The 16,452-nt window shown below is 38.6% G+C and overlaps 1 protein-coding gene across 2 annotated transcripts in view; it reads left to right on the top strand.

The window, feature by feature from the left end:
* Positions 1–8,199: 8,199 nt before the first annotated feature.
* LOC120494886 (SLAIN motif-containing protein-like) overlaps positions 8,200–16,452 on the top strand; it is a 32,558-nt gene continuing 24,305 nt past the window's right edge. For both annotated transcript variants that reach the window (XM_039694233.2, XM_039694232.2), the window contains exons 1-2: positions 8,200–8,366; positions 12,112–12,669. In XM_039694233.2, coding sequence (XP_039550167.2) covers positions 12,116–12,669 — 554 coding nt within the window. In that variant the 5' untranslated portion in view covers positions 8,200–8,366; positions 12,112–12,115. The remainder of the gene's footprint in view (positions 8,367–12,111; positions 12,670–16,452) is intronic.

Here is a 16,452-nt window from a genome sequence, read left to right as displayed (position 1 = left end):
TAAGCTATGCTCAATTTTCATTTATATGTAAAGCTGGTTTCTTTCAGTTCCCTTACAAACATTGGCTCCTGTTTCTGTCATTTGTTTTGTTGTGCATTTTCATTTGAGATTTTTATCGTGGCGCTTTCACTTTTTGGTCTGCCCGTATGCTTTCCTTTAACCGTCCCATTTAGTTTATTTGCAGTGAATTTTAGACACAGCTGACTGGGAATAACCAGAACAACCTCTTTGGCCACAATCTGTGTTTAAATTCCTTGCTAATGGGAGTTTTATAATCCTTTCCATTGTTTCAACAACTCTTTTGTTGGGGCCATATTTCCTTTCATTTGGACAAGTCGAACAACCCTTTAAGGTGTAAGCACTCTCTTTTAACTGGTTACTCATTAGCATTTTTAGACTTGTCCCAATATTTGTTTTGAAATGGAAATTAAACGATAAATCCATAATTTTTCCTCAACATTGAGTGATTCCATATACTTTTTACCTCTATGTGCTCCGCAAAAAAACATGCCAATTATAATAAAAAGAATTAAGTGGCTTTGATTAAGGTCTGTTTTAATGAACTAAATCTTTTCTGTCATATCTGTGATTTGCTAAAAAGTAAAACAAAAATGAACTAAGTGTGATTATTGTACATGCCAATTTATTCTACTAACCCTAACCTAACAGTCTAAAGATAGTTAGTTGACATGTTGTAAAGTTAATAAGTAAAGTGTCTAAAGGAGACTACTAAAGTAAAGTGTAGCTTTTAAATGCTTTTAAAGCACCACAAGAACGCATTGAAAGAGTGTGAAAGGTAACTTTGATAAATTAGAGAAGATGCTAGGCTTTAACTCGACAAAAATGTGTTTCACAGCACTTGGACGTGTGTGGTCATGTCTAAAGGGAATGTATTTGTGCGCTGGCAGATGTGTGTGTGAGAGAGTATATATGCAGAGCTTCATTTGTACAAAAATATACAAATATACAAATATAATTATAGAAAGTGACCAAACTATTGAAAAATGTGTCCTAACGATTGTAAAAAGAAAAAAAAGAAAAAAAAGAAGAAGAAACACACACACACACACACAACACAGCCTGATGTGTACTGGCAATTTGAAAAATAATTTAAAAACTAATTCATTTGTAGAGTTGTTTTTATTTATTTAAAAATAAATATGTTGATAATGATTGGTTCACTTTGGCATGCAGGGTGTGTGTGTGTGTGTGTGAGGGAGAGAGAGAGAGAGAGAGAGAGAGAGAGAGAGAGTGAGAGTGAGAGTGAGAGAGAGAGAGATGTGATGTGATAAATAATGCCCATGATGTTTATACTCTTTAATGTTACAAATAAAATGTTTAAAAAAAAACAGCCAATCACCACTCCAAATTAACACATATATCTTACTTTTCATGAAGTTGTTTCAAATTTTGCTTTTTAAATCAGAAGAATGAAATAACTCTTAGAAAAACAAAGTGAATTTTTTTTTATTGTTTTCATTGATGTTTTCATTAAACTGTAGGCTACATATTTGTTAGCATCTCAAAAACAGCATTTTAGGGTTTCATGACCCTTTAAGGGCCTAGAACATTTCCTTCAATTGAGAGTGTAGTGAGGCCAGAACTGGAGAGAAACCTTCAGTAAGAAGCCTTGTATAATATGAAAGCAGGATAAAGTAATCCCGAGTTACAGTAATCCAGCCTTGAGGAAACCAAAATATGAATCACTGTCTCTAAATCCTTTACTGATAAAAACACTCAATTTTGCGATGGATCTGAGGTGATAAAGCCACTTTACACAACTGAATTGATTTATTTATTGAATTCACCCTTATCAAAAATCTCTCCCAAATATACTAGCACGAGCATGAGAATTCACGGATAAAGGACCCAGATTGTAACTAATGAAAGTTAGCCAAAGACAGTCCAACTTAGTGCATGTCATTATGTTCACCATGTTACTAAAGGAGGTGCAGCTGTGTATCTTCCACATAGAAATGATTTGCAATATTATGTTTTAGAAAAAATTGAACCTTATTGGAGCAAAAACAACGAAAACAAAAGAGGGCCCAACATTGATCCCTGAGGTACACCACAAGTTAATGGTACCATTGAGGGAGAACAATTTCCCAACGTCAACCGAATTTTCTTTTTTCAGAAAGATATGATATAAATCAGTTCAATGCGGTTCAACCAGTTAACCGTTCAAACAAACAGGCATGGTCAATGGTGTGAAAAAAAGTCACATTGAGATCCAGTAGGACCAGATTTGCAGAGTCAACTAAATCCACAGCAAACAAAAGATCATTCAGTACCTTAAGCAACACTGCTCTGTACAGGGGTGCTGTCTAAAACCAGATTGATAGGGGAGCGCGGGGCACAACCTAACACGGACCGTTTACATAGTTCATCAGGATCAAGCAGGTTGTCTTTCCGCTCTTTCCGCGAATTTGCGGAAAGTTCAACACTATCTCACGACCAATTCGTAAGAATTCGACGCATGATTAAAAAGTGTCTAATTCGTACTATGAATGTGGCATGGTTGTTGGTGCCAGACTGGCCAGTCTGAGTAGGGGAGTGCAGGGCACAACCTAACGTGGGGTTAAATGTAACACAGACTTTTTACATAGTCAGTCAGGATCAAGCAGGTTGTCTTTCCGCTCTTTTTCTCTTGCTGCCAGAAGACGGTCTCCCAAGAATTTGCGGAAAGTTTTGATTATATTTCGTGACGATAATGGAAAAAGAGTGTTTTGACACCATGCAAGTTAATTTTTTCATCATAGGTTTTTGTTGGGTGTATACATTTCCAAATCTAACTTTATATTGCCTTAATCACTGTCTTGTTGGCTCAAATATAGCACCGTTTTGAAACATGTCAGCAATTCCTAGCGACTGTTAGCTAGGCTTAAAATATGTAATACACAGCGGGGTTAGTTGTAACAGAGTGTCACAGCCGCCAAGTGTACAATGATAATCAAATGAAAACGGAGCCACACAACTTTTCAGGTTTGAGTACACATTTAACTTTGTTGGACTTTCACAAACAGTGTTAAAATAAGTTAGCAAGTTGGTATGAGCCACCACAGTCATCAAAAAATAGGAAATAATAAAAATTGTAACGGAATACTTGATTATTGAAGTCAGAGTTACTGATGATTGATGAATATTAAAAGTCTTTGCATTTATACCAGGTATCTTGGGATGTGATGGTGACCTGTGAGTGGAGGAGACTGGAAAGCAAACAGACGGTTGGGATTGGTGAGTATAGCGGAGCGAGGAACAGGTGAGGAAACACAGGTAGGAATATACAAAGAATACGAGGAGATCTCGGGAGTGTGACTGGTGGGAACCGAGAACACATAAGGATTCTGTTGGCTACATTTTTCGAAAAGTTTCGAAAAAGACCCAAATGTAGCCGGGCCGTCATACAACTGACGCTTTACCTTTAACGTCGGTTAGGTGACGGGGTAGGTTTAGGGGTAGGTTTAGGTCTGGGGTAGGGTTAGGATCCGATAACGTCGTTTAAGGGTACCCTAAAAAGACGGATGTTGACGTATGGTCAGTTATATGACGTCTTGGGATGAGACTGCGCTGCCTATTCATAGTGAATAGGGAAAAAAATCTAACCTTTAGATATCACCATGAAATTTACTGAGTTGGGGGTCAACTTAGAACAAATTGCAACAGAAGCAAACTCAGCTGATTTTGATTCTGATTCAAAATGAAGTATTTTACTTTTACATGTCAACAAGATTCAACAGTACATTTTCACCTGGCTATTATATTATTTATGCAAATTAGCTCATAGGTAATTAGATTATGCACCGTTTTTAAGTGTTAACAAACAATTTCAAATAATTTTTGATACATTTGTTTGTCTTGATGTAAGTAATCAACTCAGTAAATGTCATGGTGATGTAAAGGTTAGCCTTTAAAATGACTGGACTAATTGTGTGCGAGGAGCGACTGAAAAGTGTGTGTGGTGAAAATGAAAATGAAGTGGTATTTGGGATTAAGGTTGCATAAACTACAGCTACCATGATAAATACACAATGCTAACATGAACTGTTATCAAATGCATTTGTGAAGCCACAACACGCACAACCTTGAGGCGGATGGGCTACAACAGCAGAAGACCCCACCGGGTACCACTCATCTATGCTACAAAAAGGAAATAGAGGCGAAAAAAGACTGGAAAAATGTTGATTGGTCTGATGAGTCTGGATTTCTGTTGAGACATTCAGATGGTAGAGTCAGAATTTGGCGTAAACAGAATGAGAACATGGATCCATCATGCCTTGTTACCACTGTGCAGGCTGGTGGTGGTGGTGTAATGGTGTGGGGGATGTTTTCTTGGCACACTTTAGGCCCCTTAGTGTCAACTGGGCATCGTTTAAATGCCGCGGCCTACCTGAGCATTGTTTCTGACCATGTCCATTCCTTTATGGCCACAATGTCCCCATCCTCTGATGGCTACTTCCAGCAGGATAATGCACCATGTCACAAACTGGAATCATTTCAAACTGGTTTCTTGAACATGTCAATGAGTTGACTGTACTAAAATGGCCCCCACAGTCACCAGATCTCAACCCAATAGAGCATCTTTGGGATGTGGTGGAACGGGAGCTTCGTGCCCTGGATGTGCATCCCACAAATCTCCATCAACTGCAAGATGCTATCCTATCAATATGGGCCAACATTTCTAAAGAATGCTTTCAGCACCTTGTTGAATCAATGCCACGTAGAATTAAGGCAGTTCTCAAGGCGAAAGGGGGTCAAACACAATATTAGTATGGTGTTCCTTTAATCCTTTAGGTGAGTATAGGTAGTCTATACACTGATATGTGAAATAGTGTATAAAGGCGCTTTTCCACTGCATAGTACGGTACGGTTCGGTTCGGTACGGCTCACTTGTGGTGCTTTTCCACTACATGGTACGGTACAGTACGGTTCGCTTCAGGTCGCTTTAAATGGTACCTGGTCTGTTGAGGTTCCAAGCGTACCGTACCGGTACTAAAATTTGACGTGAAACACTGCAGATCACTGATTGGTCAGACAGAATCGTCACTACCAGCGTCGCTAGCGTCATTGGATTTGCGACACGAGACACTTTTTTAGCAGTATTTTTGTTTTGCTGCCATCAGCCTCATTTTAAACACATTTTCCGTCTAGCAGTTAAAAACAACTACATTCCGAGAATCAGGAACACCATCCCCTCGATAGTCTCCATTGTTCCTGTGTTGTGGGTTTGAAAATGTGCCGCTTTTAAGATGATGTCATGGCAGTAGAGGCGCGCGCAAATAACGATCAGTCCCACACACTTTGAAGGGGTACTACTGCAGTGGAAACGCAAAGCGATCCGAACTGTTCCGCGCCGAGTCGAAGCGTACTGGGCCGAACCATACCGTACTATGCAGTGGAAAAGCGCCATAAGTCTAGTTGGATCGGAGACCTAAGACATAATCTATACTTTTTACACTGCATGTTTAAGAGATTAGGGTTTCAGGATTTTTATACTACTTTAACCCAGATAACATCACCCACATTCAGACACACAAAGTCCACTTTTTATCAGTCCTCTATGATGTCATCACACGCACAGACCTCTCTAATAAAACTATATTGTGTCTGATGGCATGTTTTTCCTCAGCTTGCTCAGTCTGGACTTCTCGATCACTCGTGCCTCTACATGTTTCTCCAGATTTCAGCATCAGTGATTTCACACAAACTCTGCAGGTCCATGATTACACAACGCTGTAATGACAGAGAACTAATGCATATAGTATACTACACTGTGCTGTAACCTATTGCAAAGGAGATACAGGAAAAAGTCAGAGCAACACTTACCATGGCACCAGTATTTAGACACGTCTGAATACGAATTCATTAGATGTGCAATATAAAAAAAAAAGCTAAATGTTGTGCTAGATAGTCTAATACTTTTCAGGGCCCGTGAATAACACTGTGTATTTCAGGCAAGATGAAAGAGTGTTACTGGAGACATTAAAAACTGGTTTTGTTTTTAAAATCCCCCTGTGGTAAAAATCAAACTTTTAATGTTGTTTATATGTATATGTATATGTTTTTTGGGGGTTTTTTTTTACTATGCTTAAAGACAAACCAAAACCATGTGTGAATCGCTGGTGTTTCTGACGTCACAAACTATGTTCAGATCAACGTGTGATCGTCAACGAGTGGATCTCTGAGCTGCGCAAGTGAGTGGAGGCGGGGCTAATTTGCATATTCATAGAACCGCGGATACTAAATGAGGTGTCGAGTTACATTCAAGATATTTTTCGGCTTGACAATTTTTTAAAAAACATTTAAATTTGTATTTTGGTGATCAAAGATGTGTTTTTTAAGCGATACAATTATTGACTAAGGGGATTTCATGCTTAGTACCATTAGGTTTGAGTGAGGTTGAGCTTTCAGCCAACAATACACACTTCAAGACACAATAGCTACAGTACTATGACTTTCAGTGTTTATGTGTAATGGCCAGAAGTGTAATTGGGAAGCGGTACGGAGCAGCTAATTCAGATTTTGTGCTGGATGAGGCATCGCTAAGTGGGGAAAAGTTAGGACGATTCTAAGGGCCCACACAATTTTAGGGGCCCAAAGAGATCGATTTTATTAATTGAACGGGTGCAGTAGTAGGAGCCTTGCTTCATATTTTTTCATGGTGCCCAAAATCCCTGGCCGCACCCCTGTGTCCTGTTATAGATTTACGATAGCATGTTTTAAAGCATGTGTCATATTTGAAATGCAAATAAAGGCCTCTAAATTATCAACACGATCAAAACGTTGTTGAAAGACCTGTTGTTCACAATCTAATTTATGCCTCCTGTTGTCTGATTGATATTTTTAGCAAATAAAAGCCTTTAGTGAAAACTTCTCGTGCTTGTATGTGTCTTTTTGCTGTGAAGTCTCCACTGATTTTTATAAAGCAAACATACGAATAATAGTTTGTAAGTAGGCCTAATAGCCTATTTTAAGTTGAAGATCATGTGCGATAATGCGAGTATCAGATCCATCAGGCTTTTGAGGAAGGTTTATTTGTTCCTCTCAATCATCATTGTTGCATATGTTGTAAAGTAAAAAAGCTTTGATCATAAAACTAAGCATTTAAATATCATCTCAGTACAGCAGATAGAGCGGTAACTGATAAATATGCATTTCATGCCACAAAGTCACAAATTTCACTGTCAAAAATTGTTAAAAATCGTTAAAAGTGAATAATAATAAAAAGGTTTAATCATCACACTTTTTGGCCATAAATCTGCAACTGCACCAAATGGCGTATTTTTGTTCAGTTTGTGCCTCTATACAACTGAGGTGTTTTCTTCCTGCATGCGAAATCCATATTCAAAAAAAAAAAAAAAAACATTACACACACACAAACGGCAAATGCTTACATTTTTTACATTTTGCCTAAAGATTCAACAAAAGGTTTGTAAAAAAATAATAAAACGCCTACAGTATTACATCGTAACGTAGGCTTCAGGTCCTTTGAATGAAGAAGACCAGTATTTTGCCTATAACCATTCCACTGGTCTCAGTTCAATAAAAGCACATTTGGCATTGCATGTTGTACAACTCACAACGGTTCATGAAGTATAGCCTAGTGTAGCTGTATGCAAAAACTCTGTATGGATCATAGGTGTTCAACTACAAATTGTCAAAATGTTCCTAAACAATAGGACAATGGTGTAGTGTCCCACAATTTAACTTCTTCCTATCAAAACATTTCCTCCTCCAACTTTACTTGCAAGATTACTGGCTAAGTGACAAAAATCTAGAACACTTTTGTTTGGAGTTTATTGTTGCATAATGGCTGTGGTGTTACACATTCTTGCATAAGTAATCACTAGGAAGTGTTCAGTAACTTGCACACACTAGTATTTTATTGTGAACAAAAACATTTATTTCGGTATACAACTCCCTACCAACATTTTTTTAAAATTATTAATATATTTTTTTAAAGCATTTCAATAAGAACAAAACAATTCACATACAGTGCAGGGGTAAACAAAAGGGGGAAAACGAATAAACCCGATTAACAAAACTGCATAGTATCGTGTTTCCACCTCCCGGACAGACCCTGTTATTGCAGTCAAATGCCACAAGCCTCGAGTAGGAGGAGCTACACTTCCATATATGGTCAGTCTCTTACTGCAGTGGGCGGGACCTTTCATTCGATTGGTTCAATGGGTGTCAATCACCTCCGGTCGATAGCAAACGAGCTAACTAGCTCCACACACAGGCAAAATACTGTCTGAAAGATAACAGCGAAAAACCGGCGGGTTACTTATTTTAATGTATTTATTTATTTTTTGTATATCGAAACGTTAGATCGGAAAATTGCAGAAACTGGGGTGAAAGGAGAGGTATGTTGATGATTATTGTGTCAGTAATAAGTTAATTAGAAACAGTAGCTCGGCTTACACGCTACTAGACACAAACATATTAGCTTAACGCTGATGCAAAAAACTACAACAATAATTCGGTGTTATTAAACACATACTCGTTACAGATATATATGCATGGTTTAATCTCTACACAATAATTCACGTTCTGTAAATTCTTTCATTAAGTATATCATTGTTAGTTTAAACAAATCTAATTTGTTTGCTGGTTTGTTTATTTGTTTTGCTAACTTGTGTGCCGTTGTTGTGAACATTTTATTAACATTATGTGTATATATAATATAGCCGTTGCTATATGGCTGTATTAACCTTGTTTAAAAAAACACATTTAGATGCAACCTTTAATTTCTAAAAAATCCCTATAATAACATCTATAAACGTGATATTTGTTATGTTTACTATTAAATAATCATATGTAATTTAATTTAAAATGATAGTAATAATGGTTAAAAAAAGATTTAAAGGGGTAGATCACCTAAAAATGAATTTTTTTTGTCATAATTAACTCGCCTTCATGTTGTTCCAAACATGTTTGAGTTTCTTTCTTCTGCTGAACACAAAATATATTTTGAAGAATATGACAAGCCAAACAGTTGATGGAGAATATTTTCTTTCCCATACTATGGAAATCAATGGGGTTCATCAACTGTTTTGACACATTCTTCAAAATATCTTTTGTGTTCAGCAGAAGAAAGAAATTCGGTAACACTTTACAATAAGGTTCATTAGTTAACTACATTAGTTAACATTAACTACTGAACAATACTCCTTTAGCATTTGTTAATATTTGTTAATGTTAATTTCAACATTCACTAATATTTTATTAAAATCTAGTTAACATTAGTTAATGTACTGTGAACTAACATGAACAAACAATGAACAGCTGGATTTGTATTAACTAACGTTAACAAAGATTAACAAAAACAATAACAAATGTATTGCTCATGGTTAGTTCATGTTAGTTAATACATTAACTAATGTTTAATTAATGAACCTTATTGTAAAGTGTTACCAGAAATTCGTACAGGTTTGGACCAAACATGATGGTGATGAGTAAATGCAATTTTTCAGTGAATATCCCTTTAAGTGAGCACAGTTTAACAAGTGTGTGTAAAATACATTTACGGGTAAGTTTGTTAGACACACGAGAAGATAAAGCCGTTGCTGAACTGTTGTTTTTGGCTGTGATCAAACTGCAAACATAGAAGACTCTGCATATTAGTTTTGGATAATAAAACAAATAATGATATTAATAAATAATTTGAATTTTGTTTGAATTCTCTTAAGTTGATTTGTTTTATTTATTAATCATTAATCATTAAAGACTACTCATAAAGCACCTCAAACCAGTTTACAAACTGCCTAATAAATGTATTAGTGTACATAAATAAACTGAACGGTAGGAAGGCAATGAAGAAAATCCTCATTAAAAAAAGTTTGTCAAAAGCAGATCAACATTTGAAGTGGATCGAAACCTTTCATCAAAGTTATACGTGAGTTTTGAACAATAGCCGGGCAACTTTAATGAACTTTTTTGATCCACGTTAAATGTTGACTACTATATATTTAATTATTTATCTTGGTTTATTTCGTTCTGTGGGAGAATGGTCGTCCCTGATAATAATAAATGTGTTCGTGTACGTAAGTAAATGAGGAAAATCCCTATTAAAGATTCTGTATGTAACTTTTCAGTACCGCTTCCTTTTACAGTACAGTACTTACAGTGTACTTGCCTAGTAAGTACTGGCTAATATAAGGTAAGTACATGGGTTAGGGGTAGGTTCAGGGTTAGTACCTAGTTATTACCCAGTAATTGTAATTACTACAGTAAGTACATGGGTAACAGGACTGTAAAAGGAAGCGTTACCAACTTTTCTAAAATGAATCCCCTTTTTATAGTGTGGCGATGTTACGACGTCACTCTCTAGGCCAAAACGCGGAAGTGAGTTAGCATTTTAGCATTACGGTTCCCTCGCTCTAAAGCCTATGGGATTTTTGAATGGGTTTTTGTTAAATTGCCTGAAATAAGGTCTGTGGTGAACAAAGCCTCTAAATATTTTCACGTGTTGATCTATGACATAGAACACACTGTTATAACCTGCTTGCGTTTTTTTAAACTTTATTGTGTCTGATTGTGTTTTTTAAAATCTTTATATAGGCTTCAAAATGTATACATTTTGGATTAACTTGTAAAGATTATCTTGCTAGACAAAACGTGTAAGGGTCATAACCCTTTGTTAAACACAGATCTTATTTTTTTGCGATTTTCCAAATGCCTATGGGGAAAATGCATTGCTTTTCGACTGAGGGAACCCATGCGCCGCTAGCTTCCGAGTTGTCCTACAAAGTGACGTCATCACTTCAGCACTCTATTGCCTGTGTGTGAAGGGGTTGTAATCACACATTACAATGATCCACTTGTCGGGTTTTGATATTACCTCTGAATAGGGTTGGGTATCATTTGAATTTGAACGATTCTGATTCCGATTCCTTGTTTCGATTCCGGTTCCTAACGATTCTCGATTTCGATTCTTTTAAGAGGCAGGGTCAAAAAAGTTTAGCTAACCTTGCTAACCAACGGTCTTTCTGAAGGAAATACTACTTCGGTCACAAATACTTGTCACAAATTTTGCATTTTGCCGAGATTTCGTTAATTTTTAGAAAAGTGAAGCCACCCCAGACAGCAAACTGACATTGAATCAACGTGGAAACGACGTCTCTTATGACATTGAAACAACGTTGATTTTGCTCATCGAATTAACGTTGAACCAACGTCAGACGCGGCATTCTTCAAAGCTAAATGAAAATCGAAAATTGGTTTGCTTTCATACGTAACGTTGAAACAACGCATTGATTTCAAGTTGATTTTCCGTTAGTTTTGAAAGAATGACGCGTCTGACGTTGGTTCAACGTTAATTCGATGAGCAAAACAATGTCAGATCAACGTTGTTTCGATGTCATGTTTCCACGTTGATTCAATGTCAGTTTGCTATCTGGGACACTTTGGACCGCCGACGTAAGCTACTCATGTTCGACTCGCGCGGTTATGCCAACACTTCCGGTAGACGCTTCTTCGTTGGTGTTGTTCAGCGGTTTCTTCTTCCGCTCGGCGGACTGTGAATATCGAAACTAGGAATTGAAATTTTAACTTTTGAACGATTCCGGGAAAAACTAAAAGTTAGTCCCGGTTCCAATCGATACTCGATTCTCGATACCCAACCCTACCTCTGAAGGCCAGTATTCCTATTTCTGTGTGAAGTCTCCAGTTCGGATTTTCTGTAAAATCCAACGGATGTGACGTGCATGCGCGCTCCCGAGCCTCTCTCCTTTTATATACAGTCTATGCGACGACATAAAATCTGATAACACCAAAACACTCCTGCCTCCAGCACACACTCCAACACAAACTCACATAAATATACAAATCAAAAATGTATCGCTCGTCAGGCCAAACGTGAACGAATCGGGACGAAAACACGGATCAACATCAGCAGAACTCCGCTATTTTTATTGGGATAAATTACAATTTTTCAGATATCCTGAAATAAAGGTAAACTGTAACGAAATAGCAAGGTAAACTACAACATATATGAGACATGAAATGAACACAAAAGACTGTTCCAGGATAACAAAAAGTAGGTGCTTTAGGATGTAACTTTTGTGAAATGCATTTGATGATTTATCTTGGTTTTATTTCGCTCTGTAGGAGAATGGTCGTCCCTGATGGTGGAAGTGTCATTCAGCCAGCCGATAATGGTGACGCCGACGGGACGATGTCCAGTTCAGAGCCCGAGTTCGGGCCGACCCTGACCACAGCGGAGCTGGAGGAGGTCCGAAAGCTTCAGGAGCTGGTGCGACGCCTGGAGGTCCAGAATCAAGCCCTGCGCAACAGGGGCAGCAAACTAACTAACAGCAACCTCACCTCAGGGAGTAACATGAACAGCCTGGACGAGGTCATGGACACGTCCCCCAGAGCAGAGGATCCTGGGAGCTTGCTGTCTCCTCCAGCGGGCAGCAGTAGCAGCGAGGACATGTCTCCGCTGCCCGACGCCTGCAGGCCTGAGGATGAGGACGGGTTCTTGAGCTCACCGTGTGCTTCCGGCTCCAAACACACGCGGGCACGCTTTAGCCCTAGCGTGTCTACAGAGGTCTGCGATTCAGAGGCGCCGGGAGCGTGTCACGCGGGAATGGACCAGTCCGCCCTGGACGAGGTGGATGTACTTGACTTGGAGACTTGTGCTCAGGCCGACGATGAAGACAGCTGGTGGGTTTGTTGATCTTTCGGTAACACTTTATTTTACTGTGTCCTCCTTGTTACACATTATAATGATGATTGTAAATTATTCATAATTACATGGATGCGTCCACTAAACCAAACCTTAACCCTTATAGCAGGGCCGGCCAGTCCTGTTCTAGGAGATCTACCTACCCACAAAAGTTCAGGTCCAACCCTGATCCAACACAATTATCTAGTGCTCATGAAGATCTTAAAGGGATAGTTCAGCCAAAAATGAAAATTAGCCCATTATTTACTCAGGTTTAAATGACTTTCTTCTTAGTTCTTTCAGACGAATACAATAGATTGATAATGGCAGTGAATGGCCGTTTTTGTTTTGAAGTCTATAAAAGTGCATCTATCCATCATTAAAGATGTTGACACGGCTCTGCGGGGTTAATAAAAGCCTTCTGAGATTGTGTCAGAAAAATATCCTCAAACGCTCAATAGGGGATTATCACGCTGATACGTAGTACTTCCGGATTCTGTGATCTTTGTCCACTGCCACTTCCGTTGAATCACCGATCTCGCTGGCGAACTGATGAAGGACTACACTTCAAGTTTATTTTTGGCATCCCTGGTAAATCAGTCTGATTCACTAAAGTGCCGGCTGCAAACAAACGTGCTACCTTGTTTTATTTTAAAGTTTTAATCCAGTTCTTCCTTAAGCCGCCTTTCCACTGCACACGACATTCGCATTCGATTGTCGCATTTCGCCCCCTAGTGTCAGTCGCATGGAACTTTGAAATTGGTCGTGAAGCAACCGTTACCCTAGGATATTCACAATGGTAAAATTAATGATTTTAATAAATGTAATGCATGCATGAATATATCTACACAAAACAAATGACCCTCAATTCATCTCAAATAAAAATATAGTAGTATAAATATTGGTTTAATAATTATAAAATATGTTTTCTGCTATAGTTAATTATAACCAACATTTTACAGAGCGAGCGTTTACAGAACAACATTAAAGAGTTAAAATATTGGTAATTCTAGCCTCGCGCTCATAGTTTTCTATTAGAATACATCACTTCCGGTTGGCCGGTCGCATACTGTCTAGCCGCAGAAGTTCAGATATTTCAACGGATCCAAAGCTCAAAACGGATCCGAATTTTCCGCATACGCATATGATCGGAACTCCCCGCAGCTCCCGTACGACTCTCCATTGGAAATGAATGACTTCCGGTCCGACGGCGATCGTTTGTCGTGTGCAGTGGAAAGGCGGCTTTATACTCAATTCAGTCGGTAATCCATGAAAACTTAGGGTTGGCGTTGTTGGTTAGATTTACAAAGTGCAACAGAGCAGTGACATAAATAGCATCCGTCTCAGGCATTGTTGAACTGTGTCGGAAGTGGACATGCACAAAGTTGACAAATCCCACCCATGAAACCCGGAAGCGTGATAATCCCCTATTGGATATGTCTGTGATTGGCTACAATGATCAGCGCTTCAAAAACATGTTGTTAATATTCATCAGTGCCTCTCTTAACCGAGCGCTTGCACAGATACGGACAGAGCTTTTGAAAGTCCGCTGATAGATAGACGCCTGCTAGTGCTTTACTTCCGTGCGTTGATTATTGTAGCCAGTCGGTACTTTTTTGACAAGGGCATCACGCTTTAGATTAGAACAAACTTCATTGGTTCTCTTGCAATACTTGTGAGTTTCTCTGTTCCACTACACAGTACCAGCTCGGCTCGCTTTTGTTTGGTTTTCCACTGTGTAAAAGTTGTACCTGTACCTGCTTTCGGGAACTTTTTTTTTGTATCACATTCACCTCCAAAGAGGTTCTTAGCGAGCTAAAGCCTTGTGTATACTTGACGCGTCCTCACAAGCGCGCGCGCACCTCTCCAAACGGACGAGGCGTTTATACTCGCCGTTGTGCTCTTCTGTAAAACGACAGGGGGCGACTCGGAGTAAATTCTCCTCTAAACCACCAGGAATCAGCAGTGAAGAAGTAGTTTTCCGTTTATTAGTAGTTTATTAATTGCTAATTCATAAAAGAGTAAATGCAGTAGGTTGTCGCCGACTTTCACTGCATGTAAACTAGTTAAACAACTGAAGCCTTATTGACGTCAATGATGTCATTTTTGACGTGCGCTCTTGCGGGCGCGTCGAGTATACACAAGGCTTAAGGCGAGCTGAGCTGGTACTAAAATGTGACGTGAAAACAATGCCGACTGCCGATTGGCAAGGGGGTAATCCATCGACCGGAAGTTGAAGCCGGCCGGGTGCCACCATCTTGTAGCAGAACTTCACTTGCGGTAGCATTTCCATTGACTCCCATTCATTTTGGCGTCACTTTAATGGCGAATAACTTTACATCTGAGGCGTTTGAAGACTCCATTTGTCCATTATTTATTTCTAAAGAAACACGACAATGTATAAAATGCTCCATTACCTTGTAGCTTACGTGTTATGGCCCCGTAGAAGCAGTTTTTTGTATAAGTAGGCTAATGATTGCGTCATAACCCCGTGACTCTCTGTCGCACAGTAGAGAGATTACCGTATGGACAGGAGGAGATGCTCGCGGGCAATCGGGGAAACGTGGAGACAAAATAATTAATCAGATACCTAGTGTCTCTTTCTCCTAGCTCATGGACAGCTCCTAGCCTATTCACACTCTCCGCCTCTGCAAGTTTCGGAAGGGAATGATCAGTGGTGGAATGTAACGAAGTACAAATACTTTGTTACTTTACTTAAGTACATTTTTCACGTATCTTTACTTTACTTAAGTAAAATAAATAGTGCATACTTTTTACTTTTACTTCGTTACATTTTGCAGCAATTATTCTACTTTCTACTCCACTACATTTCTACAACTTCTGTTACATTTTCGTTACATTTTCTGGTCAGACTGAAAGGTGCAGTGCCAAGGTGAAGTTTTGTTCAGCCCACTGAATAATTGTCTACGTGTCAGCAAGGATCAGTGCAAGTGGTGGTTTTGCATTAGGGTTGGGCGATAAACAAACAAACTCTTCTCGGTATGTTTTGGCTGAATGTACTGTAGGCTATATATCTTGGCATCTTCTACTTTTTTTCTATTTGGATACAAATATTTAAAAAAAAGTCAATTTACAAAAAATACTTCACATTAAACTGCCCAATGTTTTCCTACGAACAGTGCTCATACTGAAGGCTATGAAATATAGTAAATGTAACCATGAAGGGAGGCTGTGTTATAGATTGTGTAAAAAAAGGTACTAAATAGTCAGAATTATTGTGCTCTGTCTGTTTACTGAAGTTTAGTTTATCAGAGACTTGCTCGCTTAAAGGGGTACTCCATTAAACTATGTTATTCCCTTAACTAAGACGAGTTGATGCATACCTCTGTCGTCTCAGTGCGTGCGCTCGATCGCTCTGGCTTGCGAGACACTTTTCGTATGTGTTTTTTTGTATTCGCGATTCGGTTGCTCTGAATTGTTAAAACACCATTGAAACTGCTTTGTACGTATGCGAAAAACGTAGAAAATCAAGCCCGATCTGATGAAAGTTTCGGAGGCAGTGTGTAAGCGTGATTGACATAACGTAAGGTCGTATTTATTTTTTAACGTGCAAAATTTTCGGACGGCTGTTCTTTTTAGTCCATCCCTTGTATTTTATTCTGCATTGATTTGTTTAATTAAATGGAAAGTTCACTTTGAAATTAATTTTTGGTATGTTTTAGCTTACCTCAAGGGCATCCAAGATGTAGGTGTCTTTGTTTCTGCAATAGTTTCAATTTTTATATTTTTAGGTCAAACCGTTCTGGTCTGTCATTCATACA

The sequence above is a fragment of the Pimephales promelas genome, chromosome 9 (assembly GCF_988280905.1).
Source record: "Pimephales promelas chromosome 9, fPimPro1.hap1.1, whole genome shotgun sequence".
NCBI lineage: Eukaryota > Metazoa > Chordata > Actinopteri > Cypriniformes > Leuciscidae > Pimephales > Pimephales promelas.
Note: the sequence above shows the minus strand (reverse complement) of the source record. Positions and strands in the feature narration are given on the sequence as shown.